Source organism: Eriocheir sinensis, chromosome 8 (genome assembly GCF_024679095.1).
Source record: "Eriocheir sinensis breed Jianghai 21 chromosome 8, ASM2467909v1, whole genome shotgun sequence".
Taxonomy (NCBI): Eukaryota; Metazoa; Arthropoda; class Malacostraca; order Decapoda; family Varunidae; genus Eriocheir; species Eriocheir sinensis.
The window spans coordinates 18,636,356-18,657,042 of record NC_066516.1 but is presented as its reverse complement, the minus strand read 5'-3'; the positions used below and the strand labels follow the sequence as shown (position 1 = coordinate 18,657,042).

Sequence of the window (20,687 nt, the reverse complement as noted above, 5' to 3'; positions counted from 1 at the left end):
TATCTAGGGTAAGTGCAGACAGATAGGGCTACTTCACTCTGCACACTTAGAGATACTTCACTCTGCACATTTAGATACATTTAAGTGTGCAGAGTGAAGTACATGAGTGTGCAGAGTGTGTATAAGTGTGCAGAATAAAGTGTATAAGCGTGAAGAAGAATCAAGGGGGACCTAAAATAAAAGAAGCAACACAAAGCGGAGGAGCGGGTCACAAGAAGAGGAAGAGGAAGGCGCCGAACAGATGTAAACACGGTCCTGTCATGAGTGCTTGAGTGGCTGTCTATTACGCCCGTTTGGTCCTCGCGGGAGGCTGTTCGTCGGTGAAAATGGAGGAGAAAGACAGAGATCCAGTTGCTCTCCATGTCATCGTTGTGGGGTTTCATCATAAGAAGGGGATGCAGGTAAAATCAATAATTCTTTACTGCTATTGTCAAGACATCACTTAGCCATAAGGTTGTCCTCGCACCCCTCGGCTCAGTGTCATGGGTTGCAAAATCAGGGAAGTCATGGCAGCCAGGCGTTAGGCATCGACTGGTAGAGGCTGTATCTAGGTCAGTCATCATTGTCCTGTAGGCTACACTGCTGTGCCCCAGTTGTGTGTGTGTCTGGCCTGTAGTTTATCACTTTCCACAGTGTTCTAAATCACACACTTCATTTTTGTTACATCATCTATATACTGTGGTGGGTTGGCATGTTTGGAGCTCCATGCCTGTGGAGCTCATCCTGGTAAGACTGTTTTATCTAAAACACAAAGCTTTCCATATGGATAAGAAGACTTGGGCCCATACTTATAAAGAAAAATTAGAGACATGAATCATGACATCCTCCTCATAACAATGTCTCAACCTAAGCCTTTAAAATGGGTAGCTTTTTTATATTTGAAAAATTTAGAAATAGGTTTTGCAGATATACAAAATTTTCCTTGTTTAATCTTTAAATATGAGGGTCCACTATATGTTTGAAGGAATAATAGTGATTTGTTTCTCTAGTACTCCTGGCCAAATCATAGGTGTGTCCATTATAATATTACATCTTACCTTGCATTCACCCATAAAGGACTCAAAAAAATTAATGGGTGACTCCCAAGAACGCAAAAACAACCATTTTTCTTGAACATTTCTCTTAAAAATTCACTTAATAAAAGTTTTACAGAATATATATATATATATATATATATATATATATATATATATATATATATATATATATATATATATATATATATATATATATATAGATGTGTGTTATCAGTTATCCTTGTACTTACCCTGAAAATTATGGAAAACTGAAAACAAATAGAACTTTCAAATTCATTGAACAAAAAATTTCATAGAACAAAAGTAATAGATATCTAAAAGACAAAACACAAACATGTAAAATTTGATGAAAAAATCGAATTGTTCTAACTTAAAGGCAGGTCAGAAGTACCGTGATATGGCAGGTTGCGCTCATACATGTAGCTAGCTGCATACTTCAGTGACTTTGGAACTTTCCACAGCTTTTAGTCGTGATTTTCAGGCGGTGCAATGAGTCCTACACACTGGGGTGTTGTCATCATCTGAGTTGGATATTTTATGAATAGATGGGGCAGTTGGACAAGGGCCTCGTGGCTTGCTGGGGGTTGAGGTGAATCCCAGAGGTAAAATACCATCGTCAAAAATGTCAGAATCTGATGATGGGAGCTCTGGGTCTTCTGCATCCCATTATACTGTCACTGGACACGGCAAACTCACTAGATATATCCAAGAGAGCGTCCTTTATCCATCACAACTAGCCATATGACTGAGCCTCTAGGCCTAAAGTTGTTGATTAGTGTATTTCACATGTAAAACAATAGTGAAGGTCATGAGGAAACAAAGGAAAGAAAAGAAAACAGGTGTCCACACACGGGGCACTCGTCCTTTTACGGAACCTACCAGTATTTCCACCTGCAGGCTACTCGTCCTTTAGGGGTTAAATATGGTAATATTTATTTATTTTTCTATTTGGACAAGCTCTCTCACTTTTTAGTTTTCAACATTGAAGGTCTGCTATTTATTTACTTATTTACAATTATTAATATATTTATTTATTTATTTTGTATCAGGTTGACTATGCCTACCCACCCTTGTCTGAAAATGATGAGTGTGAGCTGCCAGACCAATGGCATCACCTGCCCTCCCTCTGTCTCCCTGATGGCGCCCACAACCATGAGGCGGACACAATCTTCTTCCACCTGCCACACCTCACCAAGCCAGATCAAACAGTATTTGGAATATCTTGCTACAGACAAATAGATGCTGAGGTAATAAGGGATGAGAGTTATTCTTTTCCGCTATTTTTATTGCCACTACGATTTATAAGTGGTATATAAATGATTAGTGTTTACTTTTCAGGATAAAGTTTTCAGTTTTGTTTTATTGATTTAAAATTTGTTACTTTTTTTTGTAGGTTAAAATATCAACTGAGGTTTCTCCTGTAACACATGATGAGTTAGGAAATTGGTGCGCTATTGATACATAGGTGAGATAAATTCACTGATATGGTGAAATACATACTGGTAGATTTACAAGTTCTACCTTTTGTTGGTTGGTTTCTTGCAGACTTATGCTGTTATATTCTTAAACCAATAAACTGATTGCAAATTGTAATAGCAATTTCACTAATTTTTTGCCTACAGAAAATCACTAACAAGAGTGCAGATATTACTCGAAACACTGTCCAGAAATCTGTGTGTGTTCTGAGTACACTTCCTATCTATGGTTACATACAGGTAAACTTTTTCTCTTGTCCTTATAATATATTGCTGTTTTTTCTGTTTTACAAGTACATGTAGTCCTTTGCTAGATAATGCTTGAGGAAACATCATTATGGAATATTCATGATTTCATTCAACTATACCCTCTATTACATCACTACACAGGAACGTCTGCAAGTTACAACGAAAGTGTATTTTAAGGGAGCAGACTTCTCAGATGTGCAGGACCTAAAGGGACTTTATCATGATCTCAACACTACAAACTGGAGGGATAAACTTTCCCATGGTAAGTCTCGTTTGTAAAATGAAAATTCATACCTGTACCTTTATAGACACTTGGTATTTGTGTTCATATGTCCTTATTCCTTGGTCTTTACATTGCTGGTAAGCAGAAAGTAAAAATGTAATTGTAATGTGTCTCAATCAAAACCGCATGTACATTTGTTTAAATTTTAGAAGTATTTATGCATAGCAGAACATCTGAAGATATTGATGCTTATGAAAGATTAATTTTTTCTTCAGATTTCACTTTGTGATTTTTTGTCAATTGCTCTACAATTCAATAGTATTACCCTGAAAAATGTTTCTTCATAGTTGATCATGAGGACAAGTATGGTAAGGAAAATCATAGTGTAATTCCTCGGCATGTAATAAGTTGTTGTTTTCCCAGGCTGTACAGCCTTGCTTGACATATCCATAATTGGGAATATCATATAGGGGTAATTATCTTATGCTTCAGCTTGTAATGCATGTTAAGGGTTACCAGTACGTATTCATTCTATTGCATGGTTGTCAGGAGACTTGTATACTGATCTGTTTAATATATACACAGGATTTCTACAAGAAAATAGGAAATTTCAGACCAGCGAACAGGTGAGCATGGTTGTCCACTAATGCTATAAAATGTGTTCACATCTACCAGAAGTACATTGTCATTGGTTAGCAGACTTGTTGCCATCTACACCTATCACATGTAGGCAAAACTTTGTCCCTCTTATAGCTTCTAAAGCCTTTGCCCTTCATATCATCCCTCCCACATTATACACACATAATTATGCTCCTTACCTGCATGGTCATCAAAATTATTACCACTTATTTTTCCTTCATCACTGACCTGAATGTTCTGGATTAACCTGAGAGTCTCTGAGGATCATTGACTGCCTTACCTATTACATTAGCTCAAGGCTGAAGGTACAGTTGGCTCCAAAAGTTTGTTTCCACTTTCTGCTTATGTTTGTGTCAATAGGGTTGGTAGCACTGAAGGGGTGGAGTTAGAACTTCTGACTTCAAGTGTACTTTATTATGGGTGGCAACATAGCTGTTAATGCAACAGCCAATATGGGCCAGTAATTGGTTTGAAGTCTGCTAACGGAACGCGTGTCAGTGATTCATCCAAGATTTTGTGGGACTGCTACTTACAGCCATGAGTCAGTCCACAGATCACATCTATAGTAGATTCAGCTAGCACCAGCAAGTATGGCACACCACCATGTTGCCCTAACTCGTCGTGGGATAATTGTCGGGAAAAGACAATCAGGAATGTCTGTCACTGACATAGCTGAGGAAGAAGGCATCTCGTTACCAACAGTAAGAAAATGGTGTAGGAGATGGGAAACTGAAAGTGATATACGTGACCATGCGAGGTCTGGGAGGCCAAGGGCAACAACACCAGACACCGACCACAGAATCATTGAGAAGGCAGCAAGGACACCCATTTCCAATGCAGTGCGCATGCGGGATCAACTGCAACTTCAAGTGTCAGCTACTACAGTGTGTAGACGACTTCATGGGAACCGTATTCATCTCAGGATTACTGCCGAGAAAGAGGTTCTAACTGACTCTTGTTCACACAACAACACATGGACGAAGGATTAGGTTACTGGGGACGTGTGATTTTCTCTGATGTTGAATGAAATGAATGTATGTGAGGCTAAAATAAATTGTGGTTCAGAGAGTAAGTGGTCTGATGGACTGTGAGATTTGCCAGTCATGTCAGCCTATTTAAAGTTTTTATATTACATATAATTTTTATCTCCATGTGTCATCCTACACTTTTTCATGAATTATGATTTGCCTCTGTATAGGTGTGTTTGTGTCTGATGCCGTGCGGGTGTTTGGCCGCAACATTCTGGTCCTCTTCAAACTGGTACTACTGGAGCGACGGGTGCTCTTCTACCACAGTCCGGTGGGTCCGCTGGTCCGCACCATCACCTCCCTCATGGCCCTCTTCCCAGATAACTTTCCCAATGGCTTGGCTCATGCTGCTTCAATGAGGTTGGTGGCAGCAATTAATATATCAGATTTCTAGAAAGACATTTTTATTTTATTTTATGTGTCATGTATTGCTTAAGTTATCTATAAATTGTAGATATCAATGCAGTTTTTCATCAGAAAATAAATCATTATATAGTTGGGCATTGAGGGCTCAGCAATGAATAATATTTAATTAAAAATGGGAGGGTTATGCTATATGTAATAATTTTTTGTTCAATGGTATTTGAATATCCATTGATTTATAATACCAGAAAGAAGACATCTCTAAACTGAACACTTACATTGCTTGCATTCAGTATAGTGTAAAGCAGGAAAAGTGAAATAAAGGTTTAGTTCCCTGACTAAACAAACAAAATTACTTATGAAACTTTAAAAAAAATGTGTATAATAATACAGTGAATTCATCTTCAGCACTCACAAATATAAGAATTTTACCATTTATGATTCTGATATGGTACACCTGTTTGGTGGCCCAAACATTCTACCCACTAGTTTATGCATCACATTTTTACCCATAACTTATAAATTAGGTTGACGGCCTTTTTCTATTTGTTGAGGATCTCGCTAGTCTATTTGTGAGTGAAATTTGCCCTTTACACATGATTTATTGAGTGACATACTGAAGCCCCAGAGGTCAATAAGTGTGGCATCTAGAGTGAGCTTGTGTTGTCATAGAAAAATCTTCAAAATGATAATATGTCTGTGCATTTTCTTACAGGCTCATGCATTCCCTTTTAGTGATTTCATCCTCATCTTTGCTTTTTCCATACTCAGATCCCCTCACAATGTCTCAATTCACCCACTCTACTAAAATTCACACCATTTGTTTTCTCAAGCATATTTAAAACTTACATAGATATGTAGTTATGTGTTTCCACCTTATAATACATTTATTCACTTTCCTGTGTTGTCTTTTATGTGCACTACTGTTTTTTTTTTTTTTTTTTTTTTTTTCCCAAAGATTTAAGCCGAGATTTGGTAAGATTAATTAGTTAGTGTCCAGCTTCCTCTTTGCACCTTTTATGTGCACACATCCCCGTGAATGATTCTCTAAGCTTTCTTTGGTAGATCTTGCCTGCACCTCTCACTCTTGTAATCTCTGCATTCACCCCCCTTGTTTACAGTGATCTGTGCTAAAGGAATTCAATTACATCATCTCTGAGTTTCTTAATAAGTTAATCTGCAGTGCATTTACTTATAGCATAATTATAATCTTCAGTTTCAATGATCCCACACAGTTTCCTTTAGAATTGAATGGCTTTAATTTTTATTCACCTCAACATTGCAGAAATATCAGCATCGCATTTTAGTACCTACAAAATGTTTGTTTATGTATCATTTAGTGCTTCTTTCCTTTCATTATGTATAATTTTCAGCACATTTGTTTTTTTTATCTTGTATGCTAGTTTTTGTCTGATTCAAAAGGCTTTTCTTATGTTTGTGTATATGATTGTGTGCTCTCATAGATACTGAATCATGTTGTAATTTAATATATAAAGAGCAGTGAAATATTAGATTTAACTGATGTATCTAATGTTTGTTGTATTGTTTAAAGGCACACTTCGGTTACTTATGAAAAAAACATAATGTGAGTTATTACATTTTTTTTTCATCGTATCCCACCACCCATGAAAGCTGGAACATGCAAGTATGCATGCTATGTAATTAGATATAGTGATAGCATTGTTTGTTATATTTACTTGTTTTTTAGTTTCAAAGACTTGGAAAAAATGCACTAATAACCAGATAATTGAGTACTGAAAAACTTTATTAAACTTAACATTTGGGAAAGTTTGGGCTTTTCCTATACGTATGTCATGACACTGACAGGTCACGAGGTCTTCTAGGCCTAGCCCCACTACTGCCCAACCCAGATGAAGCAGATTATAAGGATGTGTGTTATGCTGAAGATGCTCTCACAGCTGGGGTTGGCAGGTAAACCACTCGCACTACAATGCCGTGCCTGACTGGTACACGTGTGTGTCAACATGCATGTCTTGGCCAGGTGTTTTGGGACAGGATGACACATATGAAAGCTAAAAGAAACTAGTGTTTTTTTTTTTTGCCTTTTAGTGTTGTAGATAACATCCTAACTAAGACTGAAGAATTCCATTGCTTTACTAAAATTTCTTGTTAAGGTTTCTCTTGCAAGTAGGGTCAGTAATAAGGCACTACATATAGTGCTTACGAAGTTGATAATAGAAACTGTAATAGTAAATAACCCTAAAATTTAATATCTTAATTAACCACAGTCACCCAGCATCTAAAATATTTACCCGTACTATTATGCCATTAATCTGGTTTGCTGAAACTCGAGTTAATAGACAATCAGCCTCTTCCCAAACTTGTATCTTAACAGGGGAACTACTAAAAACATTTTCTGTTTACACATAGTTTTGTGTAGAGATAACAACAGCTTTGGTTTCTTTAATGATTTTATTCTTTCACTCTGATTTTGGAAACACCATCAATATTCTTTAGCTTCATTAACTGTTTACAACCATCTTGAGTGTGGCAACCAACTTAGGTGTATGGTAACCCTTCCTCCAGTCCAGCCTGATAGCTACCCTTCCTCCCCTGTGATTTACGGTGCCTTGTGTTTCTGTTGTTCTCATCTCTATTTCTAATGTATACATTGATGTAAGCAAATATTATTGTAACCCCTCCTTAATCTTCCACAACATGGCTGACCTCACTGTGTATCCCCTTCTAGCCTTTGACTGACCCTATCACTCAGCCTTTAACTGTTGTCCCTTCTCAGTCACTGAAATGTTTACATGAATGTGGCAGTTCCTTTAGGCATAATGTTATGCCTGTCTGCATTTTTCTTTACAATTATCCCACCTATGTTTTCAGTTACATTAACTCCTTTATGCTCATGGCATAGCTTCCTTCCACATAACCTCAGCCACCCCATTTCTAGCTTTAGTAATAATAATCTCCCCTGGATTCAATGAAGCCCTCTTGTGTTCAAAACTTTGTAACCATTATCACCTCCAAAATTCCTAGGTTACGAACCTTCTCTTCATCTTGGCAGTAATCTTTCTGCATCCACAATCATCATCCAGCCTTGCAGTGACCCCTGCATGATCTCATAGGCTGTAGAGCCCTACCATATTTTTTCCAACTCTCCATAATCATATCACATTTCAACCAAGGCTGCATTTTCTTCATTGTCTTTATCATCCAACTCTGCTCAATGTCAGTCAGAATGTTTTATTATTTTCAAAGTAATGTGTTACTATTTCATCATTTCATCTGTCCAGTTCATGAAGCTGGTTAACATTGGATTATAAGATTCATAGATCAATGGCACAGTACCTGTGTTGCATAGCAAAATGGAAACCAATAACAGCTCTTTCAATAGCTACTAAAAATGTTTGGTATTATAACTTATAATTTTAAAATATAAACTAATAGGTCTCACCATAGCTTGCACATGCTTCTAATTCACAGATATCAGCAGGGTTTTTTCATACTAAACCATGATAAACATTGACATTGTATACAAAATCACATTAAATATTTTATAATGCCATTCAGGTAAAATATGTATATATACCTACATATTTTTAGCAATGTTAGGTTGAAGAAAATATATATGAAGTTATTACTTGATTAAACTCAGTAGATAAAAGTTGTAGCTAGACCTATGTACTTCAACATTCTTCATTTGTGAGTCAGTTTGCTCATGTATTGCAAAGCTTGCATATATTTCACAGGTTTAAAAACTGCACAATCATCATCATCATCATATTCATCTATAGCACTTCAGCATGTTGTACAGAATGTCCAGACTAAAGACGAGGATATTATGAAAATGAGAGAAAACACTCCCCCATTAGAATGCATCACTGGCAAGTATTGCACTGCTGAAGCCCATGCTTTGAGCATCATTATACTTCCTCAGGTACTGCGACTTTCACAGATTAGGGAAGGTGTTTTTGCCAGTGGTTACTAGGTTGTTGAAAAAAGGAGGTGAACTTTTTCTTGTGTTGTCTATCTGCCCTTAGAAGTGGTAGTGGGACCTTTATTTGCTCATCCTCCACACCATACTTGTGTCATAAAAGGCAGCATGGCCTCTGTTGTGCAGCTTATAACTTTATCGAATATATATATATATATATATATATATATATATATATATATATATATATATATATATATATATATATATATATATATATATATATATATATATATATATATATATATATATATATATATAATGATGTATGGTAACTCATCTACTTTTTTTCCGTATACAATGAGGTATATACAGTGGTTTGTAGTTGGCAATATGTAATAGATTTTCTTTTGGGAAAAAAAGGTATTTATGCATATTAGATTAAAATTTGTTGAAATAATGTTTACAGATTTGATTAAATTTTACTTTTCACAGTAACGAAGCGGAGTGTACCGCAGAAGAATTAGAAGCAAATGAAACTGACAAATTTGATGCACCTGTTGAAGATGACAGTGGCACAATACAAATAACAGACATTGCAAAGGTTAGTTCCTCTTGATAATTCAGGAAATTGTGCTTAATGAACGTGAGGACATAATGTATATTTTTCTTTAAGACTGTAATGCTGTACTTAATTTTTAAAAAAATCTTCAGGAAGCAGACCCCAATGAAGATAACTTACTGTTGGAATGTGATAAGTTGACAGAAGAGTCAGAACCAAGCAAAATCATCAATGTTACAAATGAAGACAGTATTCACAGTGCTGAGCTTAGTGCTGAGACCATTGATTCTGCTGATTCAGCTTGTAAGTAATTTTCCTTATTAATATAACTGACTAACATAGCACAATATGTATATTTAGTTTAACATGATAATATAAGAAGAGAAGGAACAAAGTTTGTTCTCCAGTGTCACCAAGCGACGACCTCAGTGAAAGACGCAGCAGTAACTCAAGTCTTACTTCGGTCACCTCCCGCGGCTCTATCATGTCCCCTCCGGAGTTTAATGGAGCAGCTGCTAACAGCACAACAACAAACATCACCACCAAAATGGTCAACCTGAAGGGCAGACTAAGTGGAGCATTCAGTTACTGGACAGGAAGGGAAAAGTCTCCAACACAAGAAAAGCCATGTAAGTTGACTTTGTACCTTCTAAATATACATAGACAAGATCTACTCTGTCTCATTGTATTATATAATATTTACAAGTTCTAAATCTCTCCTTATTGGGTACCCTAGCTTATTATGGTGTTTCCGAGCTTGGATGATTGCTGCTACAAACTTTTGGTTTTCTAATGATATAAGAGGCAGGCCAAGGGTAAAACAAAACAATGGAAAAAAGACCATAACACCCCACTAATGTAGAAATGACACAGAAGATACCAAAAGAATATATCCATTTTTTTTTAGAGGCTTCTTGATTTTTCACTTTTGAGTCATAAGAGGGAGAAGTATAGATAAAAGTCATAGGAAAGAAGAAAATACAGATGAAAGAAGACTGTCCCAGAGTTCATCAGTGAAAAGGGATGGAAGAGTGAAAGTACTGATTAACATTTGGGAGTTAGAAAGCATAGGGATGAGCTTGAGTAGAAAGTCTGGTGCAGCAAGGCTGTGGAAGGGGTGCCAAAATATAGTCAGCAAGTTCAAAGGAGCAAGTAGCATGAAACTAATGTTAGAAATAGCAAGGAAAGTAACATTGTGGCAGACATTACGAGGTAAAAGGCTTTTGAATCTACTCTGCAACTTTTTTCATTCACTGATGGAGACTGCAACAAATGTGTAGCTACTTACCCTAATTCTGAAAATTATAGGGATAGCTGAAGTATATGAAGTTGTGGGACCAGAAGGTATAGTGGATGTTTGCAGAATGACAAGCCTGCTGTTGGATGGATGCAATTGTGACAAAAGGATTAACATGTGCTGAATCATGCTCCTCATCTCTAGCTGCAACAGCTACTCCAAACCCATCACCAAGCGAACCAGGAGATGATGTTCCTCTCTCCCCCACTACTGGAGGCTCACTTTCCCAAGATATCACGGAAATTGAAGTAGACGCTGCTAGTATCCCTTGTCAGTCTCCTCCTGAGAAGTTTGCTGCACTTATGCCATCAGATTGTGGCCTACCTCTTGAAATCTTCACAAAAGTTAGTAAAGTTGCTAATGAATTTATAGTTATAGCGTAATGATTGATTTTTTTGTGTGAATACATTCATTTGTCAAAAACATATTGTCATATTTATCTCCAAGTTTGTGCATGCATGGGTATGTGGTCCACCGGTAACATGTTAACTGTACATTGCAGATGATATGTTTTTTTAGTGGATTCAGCTGACATACCTCTGTATTCTCAGTGTGTGTCTGATGGTAAAAAGAGGAGGGAAATGTGACTCCTGCTCACCAGAACCCATATATATTCTAGAAACCTTGTTTTCACTTCCTTCTATCTTTCCAGGGAAACTTGCTTCATCCCTACCTCTCATTGCAATACCTAGATGTCTTGAGTGCTCCAACAACTCGAGCATTTGTTGTAGGAGCTTCAAACACACTGTTCCTCCACAAACGGCCCCTGTATGATGTTCTTGTTCAAGTAAGTGATTAGTGACTGAAGGCAGTTCTTAGCCATAGATAATATTAGAAGTGAGTTTGTTTGATGTTGAAAGTATGGTAGTTGAAAATAGTCATAATCAAAAAAACATTTCTGTTGAATCATGAACATTTACCAATTTCATGGTTACCATTGTTTAGGCATTGTAAACTACAGTCAGAAAGCTATCGGAAAGAGTTTTAAGTATAAGTGTAACAAACATCCACCAAATTTCATTTTGTGCTTATTCTTTGTCATTCTGCAACCTATATTTTGGTTTGTCACTCATCTCTCAGTGTCTGGGAAAAATACTGTATGTTGAATGTGCACTGAACCTCATAAGTGTTGCACAGTGTGGGTAGAGGCAGTATTCCTTTATGTATAACTAATTCCTGAATTACAGTGCACTTGATATGCAACCTGAGCAGTATATTTTTACCTGTGCTCACTTTCTAGTAATAAACAGCACAATGAAATTTGCATTTTTTCTAATAATTATGTTGAATAGCATTATATGAGAAAAAAACATGGAAAGGGTTTTTGCATATTAGATTTTTTATTTACATTTTTGTTATAATTTAAAGCAGTGGTTATTTATAATAAAAAAGCTAAGGTTTTTATTATTAAATATTTCAGCTAGAAGAGGGAAAGATAGAGATTCCAGACCCTGAACTGAAGCGACAGCTTAGTCTGTCCACAGAAGATCTTCGTTTTGCAGAAAACATTGTTCGTCAGGTAAGAATATATACTTTGAAAAAAAAATGATCAAAATGTAGAGGGCTTCACTGCTGAAAGTATAAGAAACATATGAAATTATTGTAGTTTTACATAACTTGTAGGTTTAAGATTTTTTCAGAGTGGAAAGGAAAATATTTTACATATGTGAGCTTGCTTAAGAAATAATTTTCCTGATCTTTTCTATGAAGTGGAGCAAGTTAAGTGCATCAACAATCATATCACCATGTTAATTCGTTAAAATGCATTTTACTAATGGGCATGTACAAAGAGTGCCTTTATATAGCATTTTTACTTGAACTATGGTAGGGTGTCATTGATCTACTTATAATGCGTCATACTCCAGGTTGAGGCTGTTTGTGTATCCTTGAATGGAAACAAAGCCCCAAATGGCACCCATCCTGCCATTAACCATCCAGACGTGTTCCTTGAGGGAGTGGGATGGGTTGGTGGAGAAGAATGGCTCCGCTACCAGTTCAAAGTTTACCTTCTTTCTCTTCTGCGGTCATCCGTGTGTCCAGGTAATGCATGAAAGAAAATTTTACTTCAGTTCTTGAAATATTTAAGGTACTGTTTTTGTATATTCCTCTGATGTGTTTTCTGAACCTTCGCAACAATTTATTTGACATTGTTTTGTGCTCTGTGGAAACTTCTTTCTTACATGAAATCATATTGATGGGAGTCTTTTTTTTATTTGTGCTTACCTAATATTTTTTTCATTAGAGGGAAGCAGAGAGTATGAAGTGTTCAACGGACACTTCATGACTGCGTGGAAAGGGTCTCACAACTTCCGTGTGTGGGTGGCATCTGGTCCCTACCCTTCCCTCATGGAACTAACAGCAGGGCACCCTCATGCTGGGCACCTCTCAATGACAGACATGAGGATAAGACTTTCACAGTAAGTATTTTCTTTTTGGGTGCAGTTCCCATTGAGATCAAAGTGAGACCCCAGGACTAATGTTTTTCTAAGGAGCGATTTCAAGTCTAGCGATAGGAAATAAACAATCCAAATTCCATAACTAATGATCAAAGTCTTGGAATTAGTGAAAATTTTCCCATTGGCTGGGAGGACTGAGTGGATGAGTTGCATCAAGATGGGCTGAAGAGTCGTTGCCCTGGAAGTTTGCAGAGGGAGCAGGAGAGGCAATAGTTTTTGTAAACAAAGGAGACATTGTAGATGTATTAATGTTGCCATTGTTACCTATTTTGCATCTTCTTGCCTTCTACAAATTGTTTGTGCAACTATGATTGCTGTTTCCAGAAAAGGATTGCTTATTAGAGCTGCTGTATTGTGAGGAAGTTGTTGTGGGATGCCATTGTTGTTGTGTTCAGCTGATTCCCTGTCCTGTAGGGCACCTAAGAGTTGTGCACCTAATAAGTCAACAGGACATAGGTTCATGATGTTGCCCCTGTTGCTCCACTCAGCCTTGTTAACCCTGGGGACTTTATTGGGTTTACTGATCATGAACTGCTGCAATACAAGAGGAGTGAATCACTAAGGGAGGCTGCCACACGTCTGGCTGGCTGGTGGCTGTGAAGGAAGGCAGTGTGGGTGGTGGGGGTGGTGCAGGCTCTCATCAAGCTGACACACCTCCAGCCCATAACTTCTATATTCACTAGAGACCACATTCAAAGCAATCAATGTTGAGTTTGTGTTGCCTTTCCCAATTTGTAGTTATATTTAAATATAAATGTAAGTTTTAGTTGATTGATAAAAGTGGAATTGAGCGGAAAAGTCAACTTTCCAGTTTTTTTATGGTGATTTTGGGTGCCATTCATAATAAAATAATTGCTTATCTAAAGAGGCAGATGTCTCCTACTATTCAAATACCAAAACTGTATCTGTTTCTTCAGTAGAATGCTTTGCTTGCCTCCACCTGTTCTAGTATGGAAGCTAGAACTGGATGAGGGGGATGATGTTGAGAGAGAATAAATATGTCAGAATGTATATCTATTTTACAGCACCATACAGGGTCTTGACAAGAGCCGTCGCATAAATCAAACACTTGCCACAACTGGGACAGCTGTGGTTAAAACAAAGGAAGCTGTAGGTGAGTTTTCCTGTAAGTTTTTTTCTTGTAAAAGTGAACTAAGATAATGATGGAAGTGTAATTCTTTGATGTCTTAATCCAGGTGTGGCATTTCCATTGTGTATTTTTATTAGTCAAATGTGTGTAAAACTAAGCATTTAATGATCAGTCTCCCTGCGTAATATTGTACTTTAAAACGTTTGTGGTAAATTATATATTGTATATAATGATTACATGGATTACCAATATACTTATTTATTTTCATCAACAAATTGATTTTTTTTCAGGGGGTGCTCTGACCTCTGCACGTGGGGCTATCAGCAATTTGTGGTCATCCTTCACGACTACCAACCAAAGCACAGGTACCACTGATTCTTCATTAGCAGACTCAGCCATGGAAGCCACTGAAACACAGTCCACTGATATGCAAGAACAAGAGAATGCAGTGACAGCAACAGGTATGAATCAGCTTTTGGTCCCTTTATGGTTGTTTGGTGAGGCCTGAAGGATGTTGAACTCTGTGATATATATATATATATATATATATATATATATATATATATATATATATATATATATATATATATATATATATATATATATATATATATATATATATATATATATATCAAACCACACAGACCCTATGGTCCAGACTAGGTGGTCTGTCCTAAACCTAAATGATTCTACATTAATCAGATAGCTCCAAAACTTTGCATTTCTACTTTAGTAAATATTAAGTTGAAGGAAGTGTCGGTCAAGCTTGTTTTTAAAGAAGTCAATCGCATTGCACTGGACCACTGAAGGTGGGAGCTTATTCCATTTTCGCACTTCAACATTGGTGAAGAAAAAATTGGTGCAGTCTGAATTTACTTGTTTACATTAAAGTTTTGTGCCGTTTTTTTTCGTTCGTAAAGTGTTATCGGTCATAAACAATTTTGATTTGTCCACATTTGTGAAGCCATTAAGTGTTTTAAAACATTCAATAATTTTCCTTGGAGACGACATTTTGAGAGAGAGAGAGAGAGGGAGAGAGACTATTTATAGTTAGAATATTTCTCTCTCTCTCTCTCTCTCTCGATTAGTTAAAGAAAGTCTTATATATGATATCTATACTACATGTAAAGTATTTAGTAATTAAGAGAAAAGCCATTGTACATTGTACTTTAATGGAATAAAGCATTCTGATTCTGATTCTCTCTCTGCTTAGTTGCCAAAGGGAATCAAAATCATACATACATACATAGGCTTACTAAAGGGTTTTGTGATGATAGATTCATGATAGAAAATTTAAACGATAATATGGGATTTATAGCATTTTGAAAGTTTGTCATTTTTATTTTCAGGAGACAAAAACAAATCTGTGGATGAGAACAAGTGTGAGGAAGAGCAAGATAACCCAAAAGTGGAGTCCATACCCACAGAGTAAACATTAATCAGTTTGTTGAAGCACAATTCTCATAGATTTAATTTTTGTCTACACAACTTATAAGGTAAGGATAATCTCAGTCAAAAAAGGTGTGTATATTACTACATGGAATCCATTATTTAATCTCAAGAGTAATATTGTATATACCGCAGAAAACAACAAGGCAAAATATAATACATTGTATATATTGGTGATTGCCAGAGATTTGTATAATAAAAGAAAGGGTTCACTGGCTTAATAATTCAGCCATTTTTATATTATCAATGTAAAAAAGATACATGGGGAATAGGCTATAAGCCTTGAATTTTGTTGATGCTTAATGTTTGATGACAATGTTATTTAACCCTTAAACAATAGCCATTGCTCACTTAATCAAACCCTCCAAGGTCCACTCAGTCAGACATCGTTTATTTAATCAGACTCTTATGCGCCACACATTTTCAGTGTTCTGCTTATATTTCACGGGTTCTATGACTTGTCCTACAGCATGACAACATATCTGACCCTCATGGGTGTGAGATATTGTCATTAATTCTAACTGAGCTGCTGTGAAAGCCACACCAAGCACTTCTTGAGAAGGGAATCACATTGACAAATTAGGAGGAAAAGACAGGACAGAAAGTGAAGATTATTCTGTATACAATAACAGCAGTGACTGGTTAAAGTAATGTAGAGAGTGATGATGTCACTTCACCACCTGCTGCACTCTTATTATCCCAGTGAAGGCTTCTGTCACAAGGGGGTTAAGAAAAGTATGCATCAGGCAGGTGTTTGGGATTAAATGTGTGGTCACCATGTTCTCATTCTCTTCATTCCTCACCACCACCCTTCCTCCCCTAGTTCTTCACAGCACAATTCCTCACTACAGCATCCTTCCTCATCCAATTCTTCACCACTCCACCCTTCCTCACCTTCCCACAATCATCCTGCACCAGTTTTTCATACCTCTTCACCAATCCTGTTTCCCCACCTGCTTTATATCTACCACTCACACACATCCTGCCTTCATCCCCTCATCATTCACTCTCATCACTTTTGCCTGGACTTTCATCTCACAATGCCTTTAAAACATTTCACCATCCCCATTCACCTTTGAGGAGGACTAAAGGTAAATAAAGTATATCTTATCTTAATTATTTCTGAAAATATAATTCATGTTACGTGTATTGACATTCAGTCATGAAAAGAAGAAAGAGAAAATGCGGAGAAAATGTTCTTTTTTTGTATGTGTGTGTGTGGGGTGGGGGGGGCTGCCTATAACTCACATAAGCTCTCTTGAGGGGTCTCTTGGATGACCCCAGCTCGTTAGTGGGGCAGGCAAATTTTATTTTTTGGCTGCCTTGATGTATGACTTGCTTGGCCTGTGCCTCCCCAAAGTGCTTCACTTGAACGAAATCGCTGAAATTAGGGTTGATTGAAGATATGGGCAGCATGTAGGTAATCTTCTGCAACTCGGTGATAGCAGAAAATTGTCAGCACCCTTTGGTGGAACTCAGACCTAGGTCCTTGAGCTCACCACACCTGCATGCTGACTACTCGGCCACTGCCTCAGTGTAGACTTCAGTGCTCCTGTCTGCTTGGTGTACCATTTCATGTCAGCAGCTCACACCCTAGCTATATTTCACACCGTTTAGTATAACTAGTACACAATATACCATACTTTGGGTTTCATCACTGTGTTTAGTGAGTTAAGATGCTTCATATAGGTTAGAACTCAAGATAAACCAAAAAATATTATCAGATGTTTTTACATTGTTTCAAGAGCAATACCTGTCATTTAAGGGTTAACATCACAATTAGCTATTAAATAATTTAATGGCTGTTTTCACAGTAATTTGGTTTGGGTTATTGCTCAACATTTTCATCAAGCAAAGTTCAACCCCATATGAAAACAAATAAACATATATGTACATTATTAAGTATAACTAGTGGATATGTACTCTTGCATAAACTTCACTAGTCATTCCGGACTTAGGACTAAATAAGAAACCATTGCATTCCTTTAATTGAATCTAGTCAGGTATGAATTGCTATGGAAAATATGTAGGAACTTATAAGTATTATCAAGAGATTTAATTATGAATACCAGATGAAAACATTAATGAAATGTTTTACTCTGTCAAACTCTGAAGCTACAATAAAGTTATTGAACCAACTTCTCTGGTCCAAACATATCTCATATAGGTACTTATATTTAGTAGAATATTTAAGATTGAGTGAATAGATGTACATTTATATAAGATTATTCCACATATATATATATATATATATATATATATATATATATATATATATATATATATATATATATATATATATATATATATATATATAGTAATTGTGAAAGTGTACAAAAGATTTGTTAGGTGTTGGCTTTAGTGGTGTTGTGTTATTCTATTGCATTGTTGAAATTCAGGGTAAAAATATTATATTGGTTGAGCACTGAAAAGCAACTAATAGCTTTTTTCAGTATATTATGGAGACATGGAAACATCTCTTGAGGTACAGACGCTTCTCAGCTTATGATGATTTGACTTCCAATTTTCAAACTTCACAATTATGCAATATCAGTAGAATTAGATAGAATCTGTGCTTTGAATTTTTAATTTTGATTATTTTCAATATTTTATCATTGAGTAGGCTGTTTGTTACATTAGTTTGCCCATCTGTAGGTTGTGGCAAGTGTTCTTGGCACATTTATGGTGGGTTAGACTAGGCTAGGATGTTTTGTATATGTAAATTGAACTTACAATATTTTCAACTTACGATGGGTGTCTCAGAATAGATTCACATTGTAAGCCGAGGAGCATCTGTATGTAATTGGTTCAGTTTGTTTTGCACCCAGTCATTTTCCATTATTTATTATTTCTGATGTGTTATTATACTTAAACTATTATCTAGCACATTTCTTCAGCTTAGTATGAATTCATGTGCTTCATGTCTTCCACAATTGTGATAATTCATTTCAGTAAATGCTGCTGCTTGATTAATGGTCTGCCAACATTCTTGCAAGCTGATTTTTCTCATGTTCTCACATTCCCATTGATACTTCTTTAGTTAAAGAATATGTACGAAAGTTCTTCACCCACCACTTGCTCTGATATATTATCCTCACATTTCATTCCTGAGAAATACCTTAAGACCTCAAGGTAAAGGTGGAGTTTCATCTTTGAATTTATGAAAACAAAGTCCAGTAGATATTACTCTTAATATGCCACTTTTTTGTTACTTTTTCTCATCTAAATATCAGGATTAATTCAGAATTTTGGCATTTCACCCCTAGTGTCATCAACTGTCTATTTAAGTCATTTTTTATCATTCTACCTACTCAGTAGCAAAGCTTGAAGGACATGCTAATTTTCTTTTAACAAACTGCAGGATACACCTTACTAATGATGTATGTACAAGAAATACCTCAAAAATGCAAATTATACCAACTGATATGTAATAGATATTTATGTCAGACATACACAGCATTTACAGGCACATTTGTGACCAGAAGGGAAAGCAGTTTGAGAAGCTAAAAGTTTTTGTAATTGCTTTTAAATTGCTGGTTATACATAAAGATATTTTATCCAGATTTGGTACCATAATTATGTATGATAGTTGACACTCAGCATTTCAGATTCCAAACTATTTATAGTCTTAAGGCTACAGTGACCATAGATCACCAGCAAGGTTGAACTGAATTGATGTAACTGTCTAAAAGCATCAAGAAATTTTTAAGACAAATCAAAATACCCATCCAACAGTAATACAGAAGCTGAAGCTGAAGAGAGCTGGGGAAAATTATATGCAGCAGCACTAAAATGAATGAGACAGGCTACCTAAGTTTCATACTGCTAAACTTAGCCACTTTGGGTTTTCTGAAAGTCCCCACAGATTTTTCACATACTATACTTTATGCCCAATGTCTCAGACATACTTGATAATGTGGGTTGCAATTATAATTGAACAACAGTGTGTACTGCCATTCAACAGAAAAACAAAATTATATAAATCTATGGCGATGGCTGTACTGTTGTTGTCTCTGCATTGTTGTGCTTACAGCTCACTTCTTGCTTTTTTTCTATTTTTTAGAAAAATTATAATATCATGTAATGCTAGCTGGCAGTGCTAGTATTAATGACATCCACTGGCATGCTGCTGAGATATGCCACCTAAACATCTCCCACAACTTACTGCCAGCATCAAATCATCTTTGCACCTTCATCAATCAGTAACATGAATCTTGTCCATGTTAATTCTTGCTTATCACTGAATTTGTATTTATTGTACGTATATTATTAGAATATGAAGCTGGTTAATTGCATCAGTGATGTTAGATGCTGGTGTAATATGAATGATGTCAGGACTGTAGTACCAATATATATATATATATATATATATATATATATATATATATATATATATATATATATATATATATATATATATATATATATATATATATATATATATATATATATATATATATATATATATATATATATATATATATATATATATATATATATATATATATATATATATATATATATACAGTGCCAAAAAATGCCATTAAAGTTTTAATATTCCTTCTTTTATATGTGTTGACTGCCACTGATTAATATCTACATTTATCCTGAAAAGGGATTCAAAACATATTGTTAATTAAACTAGTAAAAGTCTGTTTGAGAAGAAATCTAGATAGACAGAATTAAGAGGTCCACATTTTAGTTTTACAGTACTACTTGTGGTCTGTTGTTTTGTAATGGAGTTTGATATATGTCATGTAGACAAGTGTATGATTGATAAAACAAGTCCCCCAGTGTGCTATTGATTTACAAAGTTTACCACCACAACCCAGTGTTGCACAAAGACTGTCTTTATAAATATGCTTCATGTATTTTTGTTAAAATATTTGTCGTCATATTGCTTGATATGCTACTA

General features: G+C 35.9%; 1 protein-coding gene across 3 annotated transcripts; it reads left to right on the top strand.

The window, feature by feature from the left end:
- The first annotated feature begins 212 nt into the window (after window positions 1-212).
- LOC126995626 (late secretory pathway protein AVL9 homolog) lies at window positions 213-19,335 on the top strand. 3 transcript variants are annotated; one of them, XM_050855341.1, is made up of 18 exons: window positions 213-401; window positions 2,087-2,284; window positions 2,660-2,752; window positions 2,903-3,023; window positions 3,332-3,352; window positions 4,822-5,011; window positions 6,842-6,946; window positions 9,414-9,522; window positions 9,633-9,783; window positions 9,888-10,109; window positions 10,922-11,121; window positions 11,430-11,564; window positions 12,198-12,296; window positions 12,643-12,817; window positions 13,020-13,194; window positions 14,259-14,347; window positions 14,614-14,784; window positions 15,673-19,335. In XM_050855341.1, the coding sequence occupies exons 1-18, from the start codon at window positions 327-329 to the stop codon at window positions 15,753-15,755; spliced, it is 2,412 nt and encodes an 803-aa protein (XP_050711298.1). In that variant the 5' UTR covers window positions 213-326; the 3' UTR covers window positions 15,756-19,335. The 3 variants fall into 3 exon arrangements, with proteins under 3 accessions (XP_050711298.1, XP_050711299.1, XP_050711300.1); XM_050855342.1 differs by lacking the exon at window positions 3,332-3,352; XM_050855343.1 differs by lacking the exon at window positions 6,842-6,946.
- Window positions 19,336-20,687: the final 1,352 nt, after the last annotated feature.

Bases quoted from the DNA above. Each gene is read 5' to 3' on its own strand.
- LOC126995626 (XM_050855341.1), top strand. From the start codon at position 327: ATGGAGGAGAAAGACAGAGATCCAGTTGCTCTCCATGTCATCGTTGTG. The intron at 402-2,086 runs GTAAAATCAATA...ATTTTGTATCAG, and splicing joins ATCATAAGAAGGGGATGCAG to GTTGACTATGCCTACCCACC. The intron at 11,122-11,429 runs GTTAGTAAAGTT...CTATCTTTCCAG, and splicing joins CTCTTGAAATCTTCACAAAA to GGAAACTTGCTTCATCCCTA.